Raw genomic sequence first — 19,317 nt, forward strand, 5'->3', positions numbered from 1 at the left:
AGTGCTCTGCGTTTGGTGGGATCGGAAGGTGTGGTGTATTATGAGCTTCTAAAACCAGGTGAAACCATTAATACTGATCGCTACCGACAACAAATAATCCATTTGAACCACGCTTTGATCATGAAACGACCAGAATGGTCCAGAAGACACAGCAAAGTAATTTTGCTTCATGATGACGCACCATCACACACTTCAAAACCAGTTAAAGACACGATAAAAGATCTTGCCTGGGAAGTAACCCACCCGCTGTATTCACCAGACCTTGCTCCTTCAGATTACCACTTGTTCTGATTGATGGCACATGCACTTTCTGAGCAGCACTTCAAAACGTACGAAGGGGTGGAAAATTGGGTCTCTGAATGGTTTGCCTCAAAACAAGAAAAGTTCTATTGGGATGGTATCCACAAATTACCTGAAAGATGGGGAAATGTGTAGCTAGCGATGGACATTACTTTGAATAAAGCACTTTTAATGTTTCTCTTGAAATTACTGTGTATTCTTTGATCACAAAACCCACATTATTAACCGGTACACCTGGTATAGGTGAGTAACAAATCTACTGCCCTAGAGGCTTTATTGATATGCTCATCCCAGAAATGATTCTGCAACTAATTTTGATGCAATCACAGAGAGGTGAGTTCCTAATAAGAAAAGACAAAGGTTTTACTGAAGCTAAGCCATAATGGGGAAAAAATTGTTTTATGTGAATAGTACATTAATGTGTACAAGTACATTATTGGTTATATTATAATACTCTATTATACAGCTGACCCTTGAACAACATAGCTAGGGGTGCCCACAATACCCCATGTAGTCAAAAATCCACATATAACTTTTGACTTCCTCAAACTTATCCTTTGATACCTGTGGAAGATTGGTCCCAGGACACCCCCAACCCACCATGGATACCAAAATCCATGGATGATCAAGTCTCCAATATAAAATAGCGTAGATTAATGCATGTAGTTGGCACTCCACATCCGTGGACTCCCAATCGTGAATCATAAATAGTACAAGTACTTATGGAAAAAAATCCACATGTAAGTGTACCCACACGGTTCAAATTCATATTGATCAAGGGTCACTGTATACTTAGATAATTAATGACATTTACCTTTTTTTTCCTCTCTGGACTTTTGTTCTGCAAGATCTGCTAACCAGTGTAGTGGTGACTGGGATTCTGGGGGACTTAACTTGCTGTCTGTGCTTACATCACTCCCTGGACTGCTGCTGCCATTACCCTCAGACTTCTGAGGAGTATTTTGCTGCTGAGACTCAGGCATGCACAGAGAAATTTTATTACTGTGATTAAGAACATTCTGTAAAACCTGTAAGAATCAAACAGCAAAATTTAAAAAATTCTATCTCTTCAATAAATCACAGTGAAAAGGAGTCAGATTTTATAGTAACACAAACAATTTAAAAAATATAAGTCTTAAATTGAATATAAAGTATCAAAGCTAATTAACCATGCATTTTATTTAAATAATTAGAAATTTATACTCACTTGGGACACACCATTCATTGTAGGAAAATTACCAACTTGTATATTCTGTTTGTTAGTACAATGACAATGGGATTTAATACCATACTTTTCTCTAAGAGTGTGCATCACATCTAGAAGATCTGTCAAAACTACAAAATATAATAGTGGTTAATTAAAAAGTTACAACTAATGTTAAAAAATTATAAATTTTTTTTCCTTTTTTTTGGGTGCCATTTAACTTTTATTTTTTTCTTCAATTCTCCTATCTAGTACAGGTTTGATCATTAAACCAAATTCATGTCCTCCATTCTTTTCTCTTATCTCTATTATTAAAAATTCAGTGTTCAGAAAAAGTAGAATAAGTTTTCATTATAAATCTAATAAATGTTTCATTAAACTCTAGATTTCTAAAAAATAGTTCATCTGTGGTTTACTTAGTCATGGGGCTGGGCTTATTAGCTTTATTAAATGGAAAATTCTAAGAACAGAGCACAAACAATTTAAGATGAAATAAACGCTAACCCGCTCTGGCCGATTTGGCTCAGTGGACAGCATTGTGGAATGAAGGGTCACGGGTTTGATTCCCAGTCAAGGGCACATACTTCGGTTGTGGGCTCAATCCCCGGCCTCATTGGGGTGCGTGCAGGAGGCAACCAATGGATGTGTGTGTCTCACATTACTATTTCTCTCTCTTTCTGTCTCTCCCTTTCCCTTCCACTCTCCTTAAAAATCAATGGAAAAATATCCTCCATTGAGAAATAACAAAAACAAAAAAAAACACATTACCTCTCCATTCCATTTTACTCCTACATATGCCCAAATAATCTTGAGCAACTAAGTGCTATTACACTAAGTAAATAATGTATATTTATACTTACCAGAACTGGGTATAATTTGAGTTGGCATTAAATGTTTGTGATCATGAGGCTGTCCCTTCACACACTTTATCCAAGCATATAGTTCTTTATCTGTAAGATCCCAACATATGTACTTTTATATCACTCACGGTTATACAAGTATAGAATTGATGGCTTATATATAAAGACCTTAACCTTATATAAATGTCAATGGTAGGATTCAAATGTATGGTTCTTAAAAAAAAAAAAAAGATAATTCCACCATTCGAAGAATTTTATAAAAATAGGATATAAAATTGATGTTAGCCTTTTCTAAAATGACCATTCTTTATTATCATTAATGTGTTAGTTACCTCTTTCTACCCTGTCTGATTCTACCTTCTCTGTAGCTAAGTTCCTTTGATCGTTTGTTTTCTGTGCCAAACATGGCTTTTGCCCAAACTGTGATGTCCTAAATTACAGTGCACCAGAGAGTAAGATAAAGAGACAAATAATGAGTTAATAGCTGTGGGCCAACTGACAGACTGCTCACATTCTGAATGTAGTTGGAGCTTTGCATCAATTTCTGTACTGATCATCAGCTGCTACTGCCTCCTGCTTATGTATGAATTTTCAGAACTGTTGCCAGTAACCAATCAAAAGGAGTAACTATTTCTTCTTTACAAACCACGCACTTACCCTAAACTGTCCCCCAGTTCATCTTCCCATGGTTGGGGCGTGTGCAGGAGGCAACCAATCGATGTGTTTCTCTCACACCGATATTGCTCTCTGTCTTTCCCTCTCTCTTCCACTCTCTAAAAATCAGTGGGAAAATATCCTTGGGGGAGAATTAAAAAAATAATAATTAATTAAAAAAAATTAATTAAAAAAAATGCTTAAAAAAAATCTGGCCATTAGTAAACTGTGGTTACTCCTTTTAAAAACTTCCTAATGTATTATGGAAGATCGGAAAAACACCCCACACATATCTAATTTCCAGATGCATGATCCTAGAGAAAACATTATAAAAAATTTAACTTAAAGAGATCAACCAATGAACCTGTATGCATATATGTATAACCCATGGAAATGGACAATGGGGTGGTAAGGGCTTGGGGGTGGGGGAGAGGATGGGAGAGGCTGGAAGAGGATAATGAAGAAAAAAGGAGGACCTATGTAATACTTTCAACAATAAAGATTTTTAAAAAATTTTAAATTTATATGAAGTTATGAACTGACCTCTAGAACTCTTCCTTTCCTTTGCCTTGTAACAATCTAAGCAAACTACAAATCCACATTTTTGGCAGACCCAATGAATGTTAAACAATGTTGCTTCACATGCATCACACATCTCTCGGACTCCTCGCACTGCTCTTTTCCAAGCAATTTTGGCTGAAATACAGAGAAATAAAAATATAAGGGTAAACATACTCTTTTTCAAGCAATTTTTGCTGAAATGCACAAAAACAAAAATATGAAGGCAAATCAAGAACTTTGAAGGATATACAAGGTCCCAAAAACTGTATACAAACTTTACAGCTGATAGCTCAATTGATGTTTCTTTCTTTTCAGACTTAACCCATTGGAATTAATAATTCAAAATGTGCATATGTTTTTTGGGGGACACCCTATATTAAAAATCAAAGGCAGATTCTTTTAAAAAAATGTTTTTATTGATTTTAGAGAGAGAGGCAGATAGAGAAACATCAATTGGTTGCCTCCCATATGCACCCCGATCAGGAGTGAACCCGCAACCTGGGTATGTGCCCTGACAAGGAATCAACTGGCATGGGACATGGGACGATGCTCAATTCACAAGCCACACTGGCCAGGCAATAGCAGATTTCTTGAAGTAACTAGTAATTAATCTTGACCCTTTTGACATTTTGTACTACAAAATTCTCTGTTGTGGAGGATTGTCTAGTGCAGTGGTTGCCAACCTTTCGGACCTCACAGACCACCAGTGGTCTGCGGACCACCGGTTGGCAACCGCTGATCTAGGGCATTGTAGGATGTGTAGTGGCACTGTGGCCAATACCCATATGTACTAGTACTCTAACCCCAGTACTTTTCAGTTACGGAACCAAAAATGTCTCCTGGGGGGGCAAACCAATGATTTAAAGGAAGCAAAAGAAGCTAACATTTAGAGAGCTCTTAGTATTTTAAGTACTTTACATAAGTAAACGCAACCCGACTACTTTATAAACAAATCTATAAAGAAGTTATCATTCCTGTTTTATAGTCATACAGTTAAGCAGGGAGTAAAGTTGAGTTTTAAATATACATCTAACTCTAAAGACTATGATGAACCACACTAGATTAAAAACTTAAATAACTGGGATGGATTATGTTTTCATTTGGCAAATGCTGTAATTTCCCAATTTCGCATACAAACTGTCTTTGTCATGCTAAACTATGTCATAATGGCAGAAACAGTAAACTGCTATTGTGATTTCACAAACTGCTAATCCATTCATTTCAACCTTAATTGGAAAATATCTTAAAAAAAAATATATCTTTTTATTGATTTCAGTGAGTAAGGGAGAGAGAGAAACAACAACGATGAGAGAGAATCATTGATCAGCTGCCTCCTGCACGTCCCCTACTGGGGATTGAGCCCTCAACCCAGGCATGTGCCCTGACCGCAAATCGAACCTGGGACCTCCTGGTTCCTTGGTTGATGCTCAACCACTAAGCCAGACCGGCCAGACTAGAAAATATCTTTTACCCTAAGTATGTATAGGTGCACTTGTACATAAAAAGTGTTATTATCAAAATTAAAAGTCAACAAGACGAGGCAGGATTAGGGACTTCTCCCAAATAAAATATACTTCAAATTCTTAAAATCAGATTTATACAATTTCATGTTCTAAGTATACAATTTCCTTACCATCCTTTTTCACCCAGGACAAAGCTGTTTTTTCAGATGTTACTAACTGACAGAACTTATCACCTATTATATCCAAGATGTATTTAGAAGTTTCTATGTCTAATTCATCATCTTCATAATTTTCATGTGTCCATAAACTCATAGCTTCATCATCATATTGGTCAGGAGAAGAGAAACCATCTATTCGAACAACTCCATTTTTACTAAATGACAATCTGAAATATTAAAACATAAAATAATTATTCACCAAGATAGAAGTCCAGTTATTTTAAAGTTGTACATTTATAATAAATTTGTATTTTTATACTAAACTAGAGGTCCAGTGCATGAAATTCGTGCACTGGTTGGGGTGAGGTGGTGTCCCTCAGCCCAACCTGCACCCTCTCCAATCTGGGACCCCTTGGGGGATGTCTGACTGCTGGTTTAGGCCCGATCCCTGCAGGATGGGGCCTAAACCAGAATCAGATATCCCTCTCACAATCCGGGACTGCGGGCTCCTAACCACTCGCCTGCCTGCCTGATAGCCCCCTAACCGCTCCCCTGCTAGCCTGATTGACGCCAAACTGCTCCCCTGCCAGCATGATCATCCCCAATTGCCCTCCCCTGCTGGCCCGATCACCTCCAACTGCCCTCCACTGCTGGCCCAATCGCCCCCAACTGCCTTCCCCTGCAGGGCTGAGGGGACTGGGGGACTGAGGCTGGATGCTGCAGGGACTGGGTAAGGCGGGGCTGAGGGGACTGGGCGCCGCCCACCTTGTGGCTGTGGGTACTGCCATCTTGTGAGGGTGACAGTCAATTAGCATATTCCCTATTTATTGGCTGTGGGCACAGCCCTCTTTGTGAGGGTGTGATGGTCAATTAGCATATTCCCTCTTTATTAGATAGTATATTATATTTACACTTTATAAAGAAAACACGGTAGTTCACATACACACAAACTTTAATTATTAATTATATTTAACCAACTTAGATGATTCCCATAGTGTTATACAAATGGCAATGATAAGCAGTACCAATTTTAGGTTATTTCAAGAAGTAAGATTTTCCCTATTAACTCTACTTAACTACTTAACTCTAATAAAACGAAAACTATGTCCACGTATTTGATGAGAAAAAGATTTAAAATGTTAGCTAAATGCTTCCTAAAGCACTGCTGTTATTTTATACAAAATCTAAATCAGGAAGCTCTAAAAAGTTGACAATACTAGAATTCACCTTAGGACTTTCACTTGGAGAATTAAAAAAAAAAAAGCCAAGTGCCTACACAGGGTGGGGCAAAAATAGGTTCAGTTGTGAGTGCACTTAACAGTCTATTCTTGTACTAACTATTATATTATTTTCCATACAACTACCTGTAAACCTACTTTTACCCCACTGTGTACATATTTTTCATTAATTAAAATGACACTTTATTAACCTGATTTCGAGGAACAAGACTGAAACTCTTAAGTTTATCAGGAACCCATTAGTGTGTTCACTGCCTTTTAGCTTCTGACACCCAATTAATGTAACTACTGTAACTACTCAGTATAGAGTTTAGGGTAAATGGGAGGCAAAATTGCCTTTTCTTATAGCTGGTGGGGATTATTCAATTATCTTTGTAATTAATCGCAAACATGGGATACTGAAAGTTCATTACAAGTCATTCTGTACTTTTCAAATGGATACCAACAATGTCTTTCTTTTTCACATTCCTTTCTTACCTTACCCTTTTTCCTTTTTAAAAGCCAAATATCTCCCTTTGTTTTAACCCATAATCTTATTTCAGCTTGATATTATATTTACCTGTATATTACTTTCCTTCAAACTTTTTAAGACTTTATCTCTTCAAACCACTTTCCTTTGATTACTTTTCTGTACTTTCATATGTATTATCATCTATATTTTGGAGAGAATTATGAGCTAGAAAGACCATGAAGTAAAGAACTAAGAAATAAAACTTGTCGGGAGAAACCAAGATGGCGGCATAGGTAAACACCTAAACTGCTGCCTCGCACAACAATTTCAAAACTACAACTAAAAGACAGAACGGACACCATCCAGAACCTCAGGAAAGCAGGCTGAGTGAAAATTCTACAACTAGAAGGAAGGAGAAAAGCTCACAGAGAATTGGAGGTACGGCAAAGGGGCTTTGTGCGCACAGAGAGGAAGGGCGGCTGAGAGCCTGGCTGACTTCCTCTGGCGGAAGGGGGAAGGAAGCCTCCGACGGCACTGAACCCCAGTTCTGACTGCACTGAACCCCAGTTCCGGGCGAACCCCTGGGGACCCACGCTCTTGTGGGGGGAGTCTGGACTCTCGGGCAGAGACTCGGGAGCCGGGGAAGGCGGAGGACTGAAAGTACACACGCGTGCGCACGCCGGTGCGCACAAGGGCTGCGGAGGTTGCCGCGGGTTTTCCCTGGTGGAGGGGAGTCAGAGGCTCCTGACGGCACTGTGCCCCAGTTCTGACTGCAGTGAACCCCAGTTCCAGGCGAGCCCCTGGGGACCCACGCTCTTGTGGGGGGAGTCTGGACTCTCGGGCGGAGACTCGGGAGCCTGGGAAGGCGGAGGACTGAAAGTACACACGCGCGCGCACGCCGGTGCGCACAAAGGCTGCGGGGGTTGCCACAGGCTTTCCCTGGTGGAGGGGAGTCAGAGGCTCCTGACGGCACTGTGCCCCAGTTCTGACTGCAGTGAACCCCGGTTCCAGGCGAGCCCCTGGGGACCCACGCTCTTGTGGGGGGAGTCTGGACTCTCAGGCGGAGACTCGAGCTGGGGAAGGCGGAGAACTGAAAGCGCACGTGCGCGCAGGGGCGGGGCTGACAGGAAGCCAAGACTGAGACTCCACCCCATCCAAGCTGAGCACAGAGGCTATTGCAATTTAGCAAGTCTAATCCTATAGGGCTGTCTCCAGCACCGGGCTTCTCCCAGCATAGACACAGCTGATCCTTACAGCCAACTGACCCGGAGGTCAATTCTTCCCAGTGATACCAACAACAATAAAGACTTAATTACAACAAGGCTGTACACACAGTCCACAAAGGGGTGCACCAAGAGTGTCCACCTCAGGTTAACTGGGGAAGCAGACCCACTGGGCCATATTGGAAACCTAGCACAAATATCTACCTTACCAACTCAGGGAATCAGTGAAAATGCGGGGTCAAAGAATCAGATCACAAACGAAAGAAATGGAGGAAAACAAACGACTGGATATAGAATTCAAAACCACGGTTATAAGACTTTTTAAGAATATCCTAGAAAAGGCCGATAAATATAACGAGACCCTCGAAGATATGAAAAAGGACCAACTAGAAATTAAACATACACTGACTGAAATAAAAAATATTATACAGAGACCCAGAAACAGAATAGAGGAACACAAGAATCAAGTCAAAGAATTGAAATACAAAGAAGCAAAAAACACTCAACCGAAAAAGCAAAAAGCAAAAAAAAAAATCCAAAAAGTTGAAGATAATGTAAGAAGACTCTGGGACAACTTCAAGCGTACCAACATCAGAATTATGGGGGTGCCAGAAGAAGAGAGAGAGCAAGATACTGAAAACCTATTTGAAGAAATAATCACCGAAAACTTCCCCCACCTGGTGAAAGAAATAGACTTACAAGTCCAGGAAGCCCACAGAACCCCAAACAAAAGGAATCCAAAGAGGACCACACCAAGACACATCATAATTAAAATGCCAAGGGCAAAAGACAAAGAGAGAATATTAAAAGCAGCAAGAGAAAAACAGTTAATTACCTACAAGGGAGCACCCATACGACTGTCAGCTGACTTCTCAACAGAAACTATGCAGGCCAGACGGGAGTGGCAAGAAATTTTCAATGTGATGAATAGCAAGAACCTACAACCAAGATTACTCTACCCAGCAAAGCTATCATTCAGAATTGAAGGGCAGATAAAGAGCTTCACAGATAAGAAAAAGCTGAAGGAGTTCATCACCACCAAACCAGTATTATATGAAATGCTGAAAGGTATTCTTAAAGAAGAGGAAGAAGAAAAAAGTAAAGAGAAAAATTATGAACAACAAATACATATCTATCAACAAGCGAACCTAAAAATCAAGTGAATTAAAAACCTGAGGAACAGAATAATCTGGTGAATATAATAGAATCAGGGGCATAGAAAGGGAGTGGACTGATAATTCTCATGGGGAAAGGGGTAAGGGGGGTTCATGAAGAGAATGGACAAAAATCATACACCTATGGATGAGGACAGTGGGGGGGAGGTAAGGGCAGAAGGTGGGGTGGGAAAGGGGTGGAGGGGAGCTATGGGGGGAAAAAGGAGAAATAATTGTAATAATCTGAATAAAGATTTATTTAAAAAAAAAAAAAAAAAAAAAGAAAGAAATAAAACTTGTCTTCCTACAAATACATACTTTAGGGATCTCTACTGAGCTGCCAGCACAGAATATTTGCCAAAGCAAAGTATCTCCTAATTTCTTAGGAAGATGATGCTAATGATTAGGAAAGTAACTGCAGCTAACATTAGTAGAGTGTATCATAGGTGCTTGGCATTACACTAATGACTTTGTGTATTTTACATAATCTTCATGAAACCCCTCTGAGGTAGGGTACCACTATCATTCATATTATGCAGATGAGTCAGGCTTAGCTATAGTCCTACCTACCACTATAAATGATACAGCAAATAAGGAAAGAATGATTCCAGAATCTGAGACATTAGTCTCTACTTGCTGGGGTTAACCAGCTATTCTTCATTCACCTCTTACAAATTTACCTGTGAGATTCAGTATTAAGGTATTATTGGTAATGTTAATATTACCATTATATATAGTTTAGTTATATAGTAATGTAATATTACAGATTAATAGCAACTATATCAGGTGTACCGGTTAATAATGTGGGTTTTGTGATCAAAGAATACACGGTAATTTCAAGAGAAACATCAAAAGTGCTTTATTCAAAGTAATGTCCATCGCTAGCTACACATTTCCCCATCTTTCAGGTAATTTGTGGATACCGTCCCAATAGAACTTTTCTAGTTTTGAGGCAAACCATTCAGAGACTCAATTTTCCACTTCTTCAGTGGCAGAGCATTTGACTGCAATTTTCCACTTCTTCATACCTTTTGAAGTGCTGCTCAGAAAGTACATGTGCCATCCATCAGAACAAGTGGTAATCTGAAGGAGCAAGGTCTGGTGAATACAGCGGGTGGGTTAATATTTCCCAGGCAAGATCTTTTATCGTGTCTTTAACTGGTTTTGAAGTGTGTGATGGTGCGTCATCATGAAGCAAAATTACTTTGCTGTGTCTTCTGGACCATTCTGGTCGTTTCATGATCAAAGCGTGGCTCAAATGGATTATTTGTTGTCAGTAGCAATCAGTATTAACTATTTCACCTGGTTTTAGAAGCTCATGATACACCACACCTTCTGATCCCACCAAATGCAGAGCATTGTCTTCTTTCCAAAGCGATTTGGCCTTGCAGTCAATGTTGATGGTTGACCTGGATCAACCCATGATCCAGGTCATGATTCAATGCAAAAAAGACTTTCGCTAAAACCGGTTTGGCTCAGTGGATAGAGCGTCAGCCTGCGGACTGAGGGGTCCCGGGTTCGATTCCGGTCAAGGGCATATAACTTGGTTGCGGCACATCACAGTGGAAGGTGTGCAGGAGGCAGCTGATCGATGTTTCTCTCTCATCGATGTTTCTGACTCTCTATCCCTCTTCCTTCCTCTCTGTGAAAAATCAATAAAATATATTAAAAAAAAAAAAAAGACTTTCTTTCGTGCAACATTTTGCTGATGACTTTTCGGTTTTCCATTAGTCTTTCATTCAGTTGATGTGGCACCCATTTTCCTTTCTTTAAAATCTTTCCCATTGCTTGTAAGTGATCAGAAATTGTTTGCTGAGCAACGTTTAATCTTTCTGCAAGTTGTTTTTGAGTTTGACACGCATCTTCATCCAATAATGCTTGTAATTGTTGGTCTTCAAACTTTTTCAGTTGACCTGGACTTTCTTTATCTTTCACATCGATATCATCACTTTTAAAGCGTTCAAACCAGCGTTCACAAGTATCTTGAGATAAAGCATATTCACCATAAGTTTCCCGAAGTATATAACTTTCAGCAGCACTTTTCTTCAAAATAATGAATTAAAACTTCCCGCAAATGCTTTTTTGGCACAAAATTTGACATTTTTACATATTTAAGCGTAAAAATATCTATGATGTTAACACCTTCAGAAAATTTGACATGAAGTTTTGAAGCTTGCTGTCAATACAACAAAATAGCTTACATATCAAATCACATATATCAACATAAGTATAACGCCATCTATTGAAAAAATCCGCATTATTAACCGGTTCACCTGGTAAATTGTTTTTATATTTACACTACAAAACTTGGGATATGATACTAATAATTCCTTTCTGTCATATTACAACTTATAATTTTATAGCTACATATGTTTAACAAGATAAAGGTATTGGTATTCCAATATAATGCACTGATTTTAATTTAATGTCTACATTATTTACCTAGATTTATACACTACAGCAATGTAAATATGAATTTAGTCTAATAATTAGCCATTGTTAAATTCAGTACTAAAAAAGTTTAATAACCTATATAATAAAAGGCTAATATGCAAATCGACTGAACGGCTGGTTGCTATGACACGCACTGACCACCAGGCGGAGTGCCACTCAGCCAGAAGCCCTGAGCCGGGCTCACGGCTGGTGAGTGCAGCAGCAGCAGTGGTGATAGCCTCTCCTGTCTCTGCTTCAGGTGGGCAGTAAGGAGTGAGGGGTCCCGGACTGCGAGACGCTCCAGGCTGGGCTGAGGGACACCCCCCCCAGCAAGTGTACGAATTTCATGCACCGGGCCTCTAGTTCTTCTACAATGTTTTAGGAACAAGGCAGCTCCTATCTCCAAATGGGACCCTCCAAATGTATAATTTCCATTATCCAATAAACATACTTTCCCACAATTACATATTTTTTCACTTACCGTCTAAAGTAGTAAAATCTACAAAACACTGGTGAATGGGTTGGTTCTTCTTCTTTTTTACTCCGAATAAGTCTACATTCTCGGCATTTTTGCAAATTAGGCCCTATCTCACAGCAGGAGTCATCCTGTAAAAAGGATTCCCCAGTTTGCTTCAGCTTCTTGACTTTACGCCAATCTTTTAATACTGAACGAGGGATGCCAGCTGTAAAACCAGTAGGAAAGCATTAGCAAGATTATACTTTAGAAAAGTATACTCCTTGAGATAAGACTCAAGTCAATTATACAATTGTGACAATATATTAAGATTGTAGAAAAGCAAAGAGATTACAGTTCCACTCTTAATAGCTATAAAGTCCAGAACAACACTTTATATTTATTTGGTTAGTATTCTACTAACCAAATGAATTCTTCTGCCAGTATACTCTAAATGCAGATCCTTAGTAAGTCTTCTAGCTGATTCGTAAAGCTAAAAATACAGCACTTCTACACAAAATATTTGGCACATGTAGAAGGAAGAAGCTCCTTCAAGATCCATAGGAAGAACTTAAAGACTAAAAGTTAATACTTTCAGAAACAACAGGCTAGTTTCAGCATATTTAAGTTTTTGTTTGGTTTATTTTTGAAATCCTCATCCAAGGATATTTTTCCCATTGATTTTTGGGGAGAGTAGAAGGGAGTGAGGAGGAGAGGAGAGAGAGACATCGACATGAAAGAGACACATGAGTTGGTTGTCTCTTGCATGCTATCGAGGCTGGGAAACTTGCACCCCAGGTCCATGCCCTTGACCAGGAATCGAACCCATGACCCTTCAGTCACAGGTCGATGCTCTAACCACTGAACCAAACCAGTCAGGCCAACATACTTAATTTTTGCAGTAATCTGATTCTCGAAAGTGTGGTTCATTAAGTCAAGAAACCTGTGATTTTATAACACCAATATTTAGGAGAAGAGGCGTTAAGTTATTCTTCCTAATAGCTCTCCCCTTATTATAAGGTCCTCCATTTGTTATCAATGTATTGGTGAATCTCGTAGAAAAAGAAAAAGATTTGAAAGGAAAAAAGCCAACATTAACTTAGCTATCTTTTTTTCATGACAGAAAAAGAAGGGTACCACAACCCCAAAGAAAAATAAAACTGCAGAAAATTCTTATTATAATATATATTGCTGTTCCATCATTTTTATTAACTTGAACCTAATTGTTGTAATAAACATTGGCTCAAGTAATCAATCATCTGTAGAGTAGGAAGAACTCAAAACATTATACACTAATTAAAGCCTGCCTACTTGCCTATTAAATTTTTACAAATCTATTAACTTAATGGCAACCTATGTTGGGACAAGCAATATTTGTTGACTCTTATGTGTTTTTACTGCCCATATATATAATATATCTATACATCAGACATGAGATTTACATAGCTTACTATTTCTATCATAGTAAAGGAATAAATTTGATTTCCTATTCTTATGCTTTCTAATCATGCCTATTTTGTGAATCAAAGGCAGTACAACTATTCTGAGACTATATACTTCTTGCAGAAACCTTTAGCAGAACTCTTGTCCTGAGTTCCCACTATTGCTTACCTGTTAACCTCTATTGTAGGCAGTACAAAGCAAGACCACACATCTTAAAATAGGAAGTGTTGTGTTTCAACTCCAGGGCGGCACATTTAAAATCAGCATGTCATTAAGCACTTCTACAATTGATACCAGATTCTTTACAATTACAAGTTCTCCTCTTTTCTGTCTCTAATTTAGAGCAAGGAGCAACTTGACTTAATCCACTAGACAGAGAAATGTATGTGTGTGCACATATACCACTCATGGAATAAAAAAGGTTTTTTATTTCTTCCATTGTGTATAAGACAGATTTGTCCTATGGACTGTATAAATATTCAGAGCTTTCAGAAGTCAGAAGGAACAACAGAAATGGTACACTGTTGATAAATTTTTATTTGGTACACTTGCTTCCAATCACTTACTTTTTTTTTTTTTTTACTTATTACATTAGAATAAACTAAGTGCAATCTACTTTTATTTTGACTGGAAAATAACTATTAACAAATATGCTTTCTTTTTGTTGTTAATCTCACCAGAGTATATTTTTTCCATTGATTTTTTTTTTAGAGAGAGTAGAAGGGAGGGAGAGGGAGGGAGGGAGAGAGAAACACCCATGCCAGAGAGACACATTGATTGGTTCTCTCCTGCACATGCCCTGACCAGGAGATCAAACCCTCGACCCTTTGGCATGCAGGCTGATACTCTAACCTCTTAGCCACACCGGCCAGGGCACAATATGCTTTTACATTCCAAATAATGGAACAGTTCAGAGTATGGATAATCATACCTTTGTGAACAATTTAAATAGTATTATAATAAAAAGCCAGACATTTTCTATCAAATCTCTATTCCGTGAAACAAAATAAACAATAAGAATGTTGTTGTTTTTAAATGAATTACAAAGACACAAAGATCCAGATCATAAGAACAGTTTTTTTGTATTATAATTTTGATTATACTTAAGCCGTTGATTTTATCACAGGGCTTAGATATATTTAAATTTGATGGGCAATTTCAGTTCATAAAATTGTTGTGTTTAAAGATACATTATCTAATCAGGTTGAAAAATTAGATTTATAAACTCCCAATTTAGAGAACTTTTTTAGATAGCCCAGAACAATAGCAAATCAACTCTGCCCATAATTAAAAGATGGCATTTAACAGTCATGTAATTTTATTTTGGACTTGGGAATAAATGGGACTTAACATAGCCTCTATGATTAATTTCACTAAGCATGACAAGTCGGGGTGGAGAGAATGCTGATTCCAGCCTTTGTCTTAGTATTCTTACATAGGAAACAAGTACATTCAATCTCAAAATGAAACCAGAATATGTACTTCATTAAGAGTTAATTTTATAAATTTAATTTCATTAAGCGTTTTCTAAGCGTTAAAACCTGGAAGGTTCCTATTTTTGTTTTTTTATGTTTAACTTAAGTATTTGACTACCTAACACCAAAATAAATGTTATATGAAGGAAGAGAAACAATATTGACCACATTTAGCCTCTTAGTAATTAATTGGGGGAATTAACTACAACACAGGATATAGAAAAAGCAAAACTATACAATTAAATACTCAAATGGCAAGTATTCTTTGTTATCAATTTCCCTATCTTCCTTTTTTCTGACTATATTTGCATTTCAGTCTCTCAGTCTCTGTCTCTAGTTGAGCTAATTTTCCTTTGTTCTCTCTCTTTTTGAGGGTCCATCCTTTTCTGTGATTCCATTCTCCTGCTTTTCTCTCCTTCACTTTGCCTCTGATTTCCACACAGGCATGTGGGAAAACCTCATTCAAGTGAAAAGGCCCAAATAAGAGCCTTCAAGCATCCAAATGCTTGTGAAAGAACTTCTTGAATGTCCACACTGTCACAGATATTTCATATACCGTATGTGGATTAATACATGAATACAGTGAGACTACTAAATGCTTTCTGCATTGTGCAACACAACTAAAAATAAATAAGCAAACTGAGAAAAACTATTACGAGAGAAAAAACATATGGAAACAGTTTATAGTGAACATTATCAGTATCACTTATTTTGCCGTTGTAGCCACAAATGAAACATAAACATCAGTTTTGAAATTTTTACTTATTATGCATATTCTTCTTGAATACAGAAATGAACACAGAAAACCATAATGACTGTAACACCCCACTTTTAACTTTTACCTATTGTTAAGAACTGCTTGAATGAGTAGCATTATTAAATAGAAGATAATTTCAGTACGCTTTTAATTTTGTCATCAGTGAGAGAAGCATGAGATAAGAGGCCACATCCACAGTACTCTGATTTCTCAACATGTGACTTAGCCCAGCCAGCGTGGTTCAACGGTTGAGCATCGACCTATGAACCAAGAGGTCACGTTTCAATTCCTGGTCAGGGCACATGCCTGGGTTGCAGGTTGGATCCCCAGTGCTGGGTATACAGAAGGCAGCTGATCAATGATTAGGTTTCTATCTTGCTCTCCCTCTCCCTTCCTCTCTGAAATCAATAAAAATATCTTTTTTAAAATGTGACTTAAAGAAAGCATATGTAAATAGGATTTCTTTTTCAACTATGTATATCTTGTTATAGGTAAATACTTAATATTTGAAATCCACTTTTGATGTGGCAGCTATAAATACATTTTGACAGTTTTTAGAAATGTTCAAAATTCTGAGTAACTGCTAGATTATACATTAATTTTTTGCCAGTATAAGTGCTAGGTAAAACATATTTCTAGAAGACTCTTCAAAATGGAGAGATACATCTTCTCTCATTTCCTCTTATAGAATACTTATGAAATGTAGAAATGAGCTCAGTGAGCACATACATAATGCTAGAGCATACAAATAAAGTCAAAAGATGCTTTTAAAGCTCACTAGTCTTTAGAAAACCACACAATTATTCTAAGAACATACAGCATATTTTATCTGAGATTTAAGAAAAATAAATGTACTTACCACTACTACTATTGCTCTGCAATTTCAATTTACTTTTTTCTTTGGCACTCCTGCTGAGAACCCCATTGGGTTTTAAATCTTCCTCGATTTCACCTTTTCTCTTCTGCAAATCGTTTTGCTTCTTTTTATAAGTTGGCTTAGGTTGCCTTTTAGTCCTTTGTTCTGACTTGCTTTCACTTTCATCTGAGTCTCCACTTTCAGAACCAGATTCATAAGTTCTTTTGGCTTTTCTCCTATTGACTTTATCATCTTTTATGTATTTATCAACTATGATCTTACTATCTATACTATTTTGTATATCATTAGATGTAGAGGCTATTAAATTAACAGAACATGGCTTAATAATTTCTGAAACAGAATTCCCTGAATTTTCCATTTTATTAGTATTTTTATCTTCCTCTGAATGTCTAGTAAGCCAGGCTTTTTTAAGTTTAGTATGGTAGTTTGGTTGACTTGTCTGGGATGCTTGCCCATTTCCTACAGAGTTTGCTTTGTTTATTGTATTACAGACTACAGTGCTATCCAAGACAAGGGAGGCTGAAGATGTCTGATTTTTCACAGCAGTAGGCTCAGTCTCACTAGCATTACTACTTTTATATTGAGCTGCAGCCAATGCTGCCTTGTGCTTTTTTAAATGAATAAAATCAGTTGTGCCTGAGAACCCAGAACTGGGCTGAACAGCACTTCCTGTCTTACTACTGGCTGGTGTAACTGGAGCTGTGGTGCTGACCTTGCATTCTTGTGTGTGAGCCACTGAATGACTGACACTTTTTGAAGAGGTACAGTCTGAGGATTTAGAGGGCAAAATGGTATTTGATAAAGAGTAGATTATTCCGGAACCACTCCAGCTGGAAACACTGGTGGTAGTGGCAGCAGATGTGAATATATCCATTTTGGTGTTACACATTGTATTTACAGCAGACACAACTGAACTGGGAACACTGCCCTGTGAGACTGCCTGAAAGTTTTTTGCAGATTTTATGTGAGCACTGTCTGAATTCACACTTGGCAGAATTATTCTTCCAATTTCTCCAGCTTCTGCTGGTTTGAGGCAATCTGTTTGATTTGCCTCAGCTGAAGATCTTTCGCTAACTCGATCTTTGGATGTTAACTGCATTGCTGGCACACTGTCAAGTTTTGTACTAGATGGTGGACGTACAATGACAGATGCCATAGCAGCTTGTGACTTTCCGCTGCTTTTCTCTACATGCCATTCAGCTTTCTCTTTGCTAAGGTTATTATTAGATTTCCACATTTCTGTCAAACTCTGTTCAGAAGAACTCTTAAAATTTGCCTGAGATTCTTTTGGCTCAGGAATTAGAGTTGGAGGCTTTTGTGATTCTTGAACTTTCCCACCAGCATTTACAGGCATCACTGGAGTTAAAGTTGGAGGGGAAAGGCTACTATAGCTGCTTTCCTTTCTATCCAGGCTGTGATGAATTGGTGGATGAAATACTGGTGCTCTATGTAAAGCAGGCATACTCCGAAGTGTATTTGTAGAAGAAACTGTCAAATGGGTAGGACTTCTACAATCATTTCTGAAGGTTGTTACTGAGTGAGAAGCAATTTGATGGGAAAGGTGTTCTGGTATTTTGCCTACTAAACCTTCACTTTCCGGTTGGTGTTTAATCAAAGGTGGTGGCTTTGAAAGAGATGATATAAATGAAGTTAGAGTTTGAGGATTAGCGGCTGCTACAAGGGTATTATTCTGTTTTTCAGTGTAAATATTTGAAACTTCTTTGGATGGGTATGACCTTGGTGGTTCATTGACCACACTATTAGACAATGTAGTGAAATAGTTACTTTGGGGCAAACTCTGAGGCACTGAGTGCTTCATTTTATAAAGATCTGATACTGAGCATTCCACATCTTTGTCTTGTTTGATGACATGGCTTTTAGGGCTAGAAGATGACGATGCTACTCTGGAATAATTATCTCTCTCACCCTCAAGCCCCTTGATTTTAGTTGTAAATGGAGCAACATCAATACTTTCTTGAAGAATTCGGCGGTGTTCCTCCTTATATTTGTTTAGTCTCTCTCCAGTCTCCTGGGGTGGTCTCTGTAATGGATTCATCACAGGATCCACAAAATGTCTATGCAAATGACCATCTTTTCCAGTCTGTGACCTAGTTAGTTCTAGGTCATTTTTTGCTGATGTAGATGTAATAGAACGTAATGGTTCAATAAAAGCTTTCCTCTCCAATTCTCTGTAAAGAAAATACACAACGATAAGGTGTCAGATAGGTACTAGTATTATCAGGGTGATCACTTCATAAATTGTATGAATGTCTAATCACTGGGTTGGGGGTGTGCGATCTGAAACTAATAGTGTACATATCAACTATAATGAAAAAGTAAAAAATTATTTTAAAAATAAACACAGGTTTCTGTAACCAGTTTTTCTTGTATGATATAAAGATAGCTTCTATGCAATATCATCTATAATAATAAAAGCATAATATGCTAATTAGACCGGACCTCCTTCCAGAGAAGCCAGGGCTGTGAGGAAAGCCCGGGTCCCGTGTGCCGGAGGGGAGCCCAGATCCCGGGTGCCAGAGGGAAGCCTGTGCCGGCAGCTGTGGGAAGGAAGGCCTACTCTTGCACGAATTTCGTGCATTGGGCCTCTTGTT

The 19,317-nt window shown here is 38.2% G+C and overlaps 2 protein-coding genes across 5 annotated transcripts in view; one reads left to right on the forward strand and one right to left on the reverse strand.

Annotated features, from left to right (window-relative positions):
• The window catches only part of LOC308257520 (uncharacterized protein), a 50,958-nt gene that overhangs the window by 29,552 nt on the left and 2,089 nt on the right, over positions 1-19,317 (forward strand). The gene's annotated exons all lie outside the window — the stretch shown is intronic.
• The window catches only part of JMJD1C (jumonji domain containing 1C), a 283,189-nt gene that overhangs the window by 22,015 nt on the left and 241,857 nt on the right, over positions 1-19,317 (reverse strand). For all 4 annotated transcript variants that reach the window (XM_080687359.1, XM_080687358.1, XM_080687360.1 and 1 more), the window contains 7 exons: positions 16,688-18,894; positions 12,181-12,382; positions 5,213-5,427; positions 3,562-3,714; positions 2,365-2,454; positions 1,508-1,635; positions 1,115-1,328 (listed from right to left, as the gene is read on the reverse strand). In XM_080687359.1, the coding sequence (XP_080543485.1) occupies positions 1,115-1,328; positions 1,508-1,635; positions 2,365-2,454; positions 3,562-3,714; positions 5,213-5,427; positions 12,181-12,382; positions 16,688-18,894 (3,209 nt within the window). The remainder of the gene's footprint in view (positions 1-1,114; positions 1,329-1,507; positions 1,636-2,364; positions 2,455-3,561; positions 3,715-5,212; positions 5,428-12,180; positions 12,383-16,687; positions 18,895-19,317) is intronic.

This window comes from Plecotus auritus (assembly GCF_963455305.1).
Source record: "Plecotus auritus genome assembly, chromosome: 9".
NCBI lineage: Eukaryota > Metazoa > Chordata > Mammalia > Chiroptera > Vespertilionidae > Plecotus > Plecotus auritus.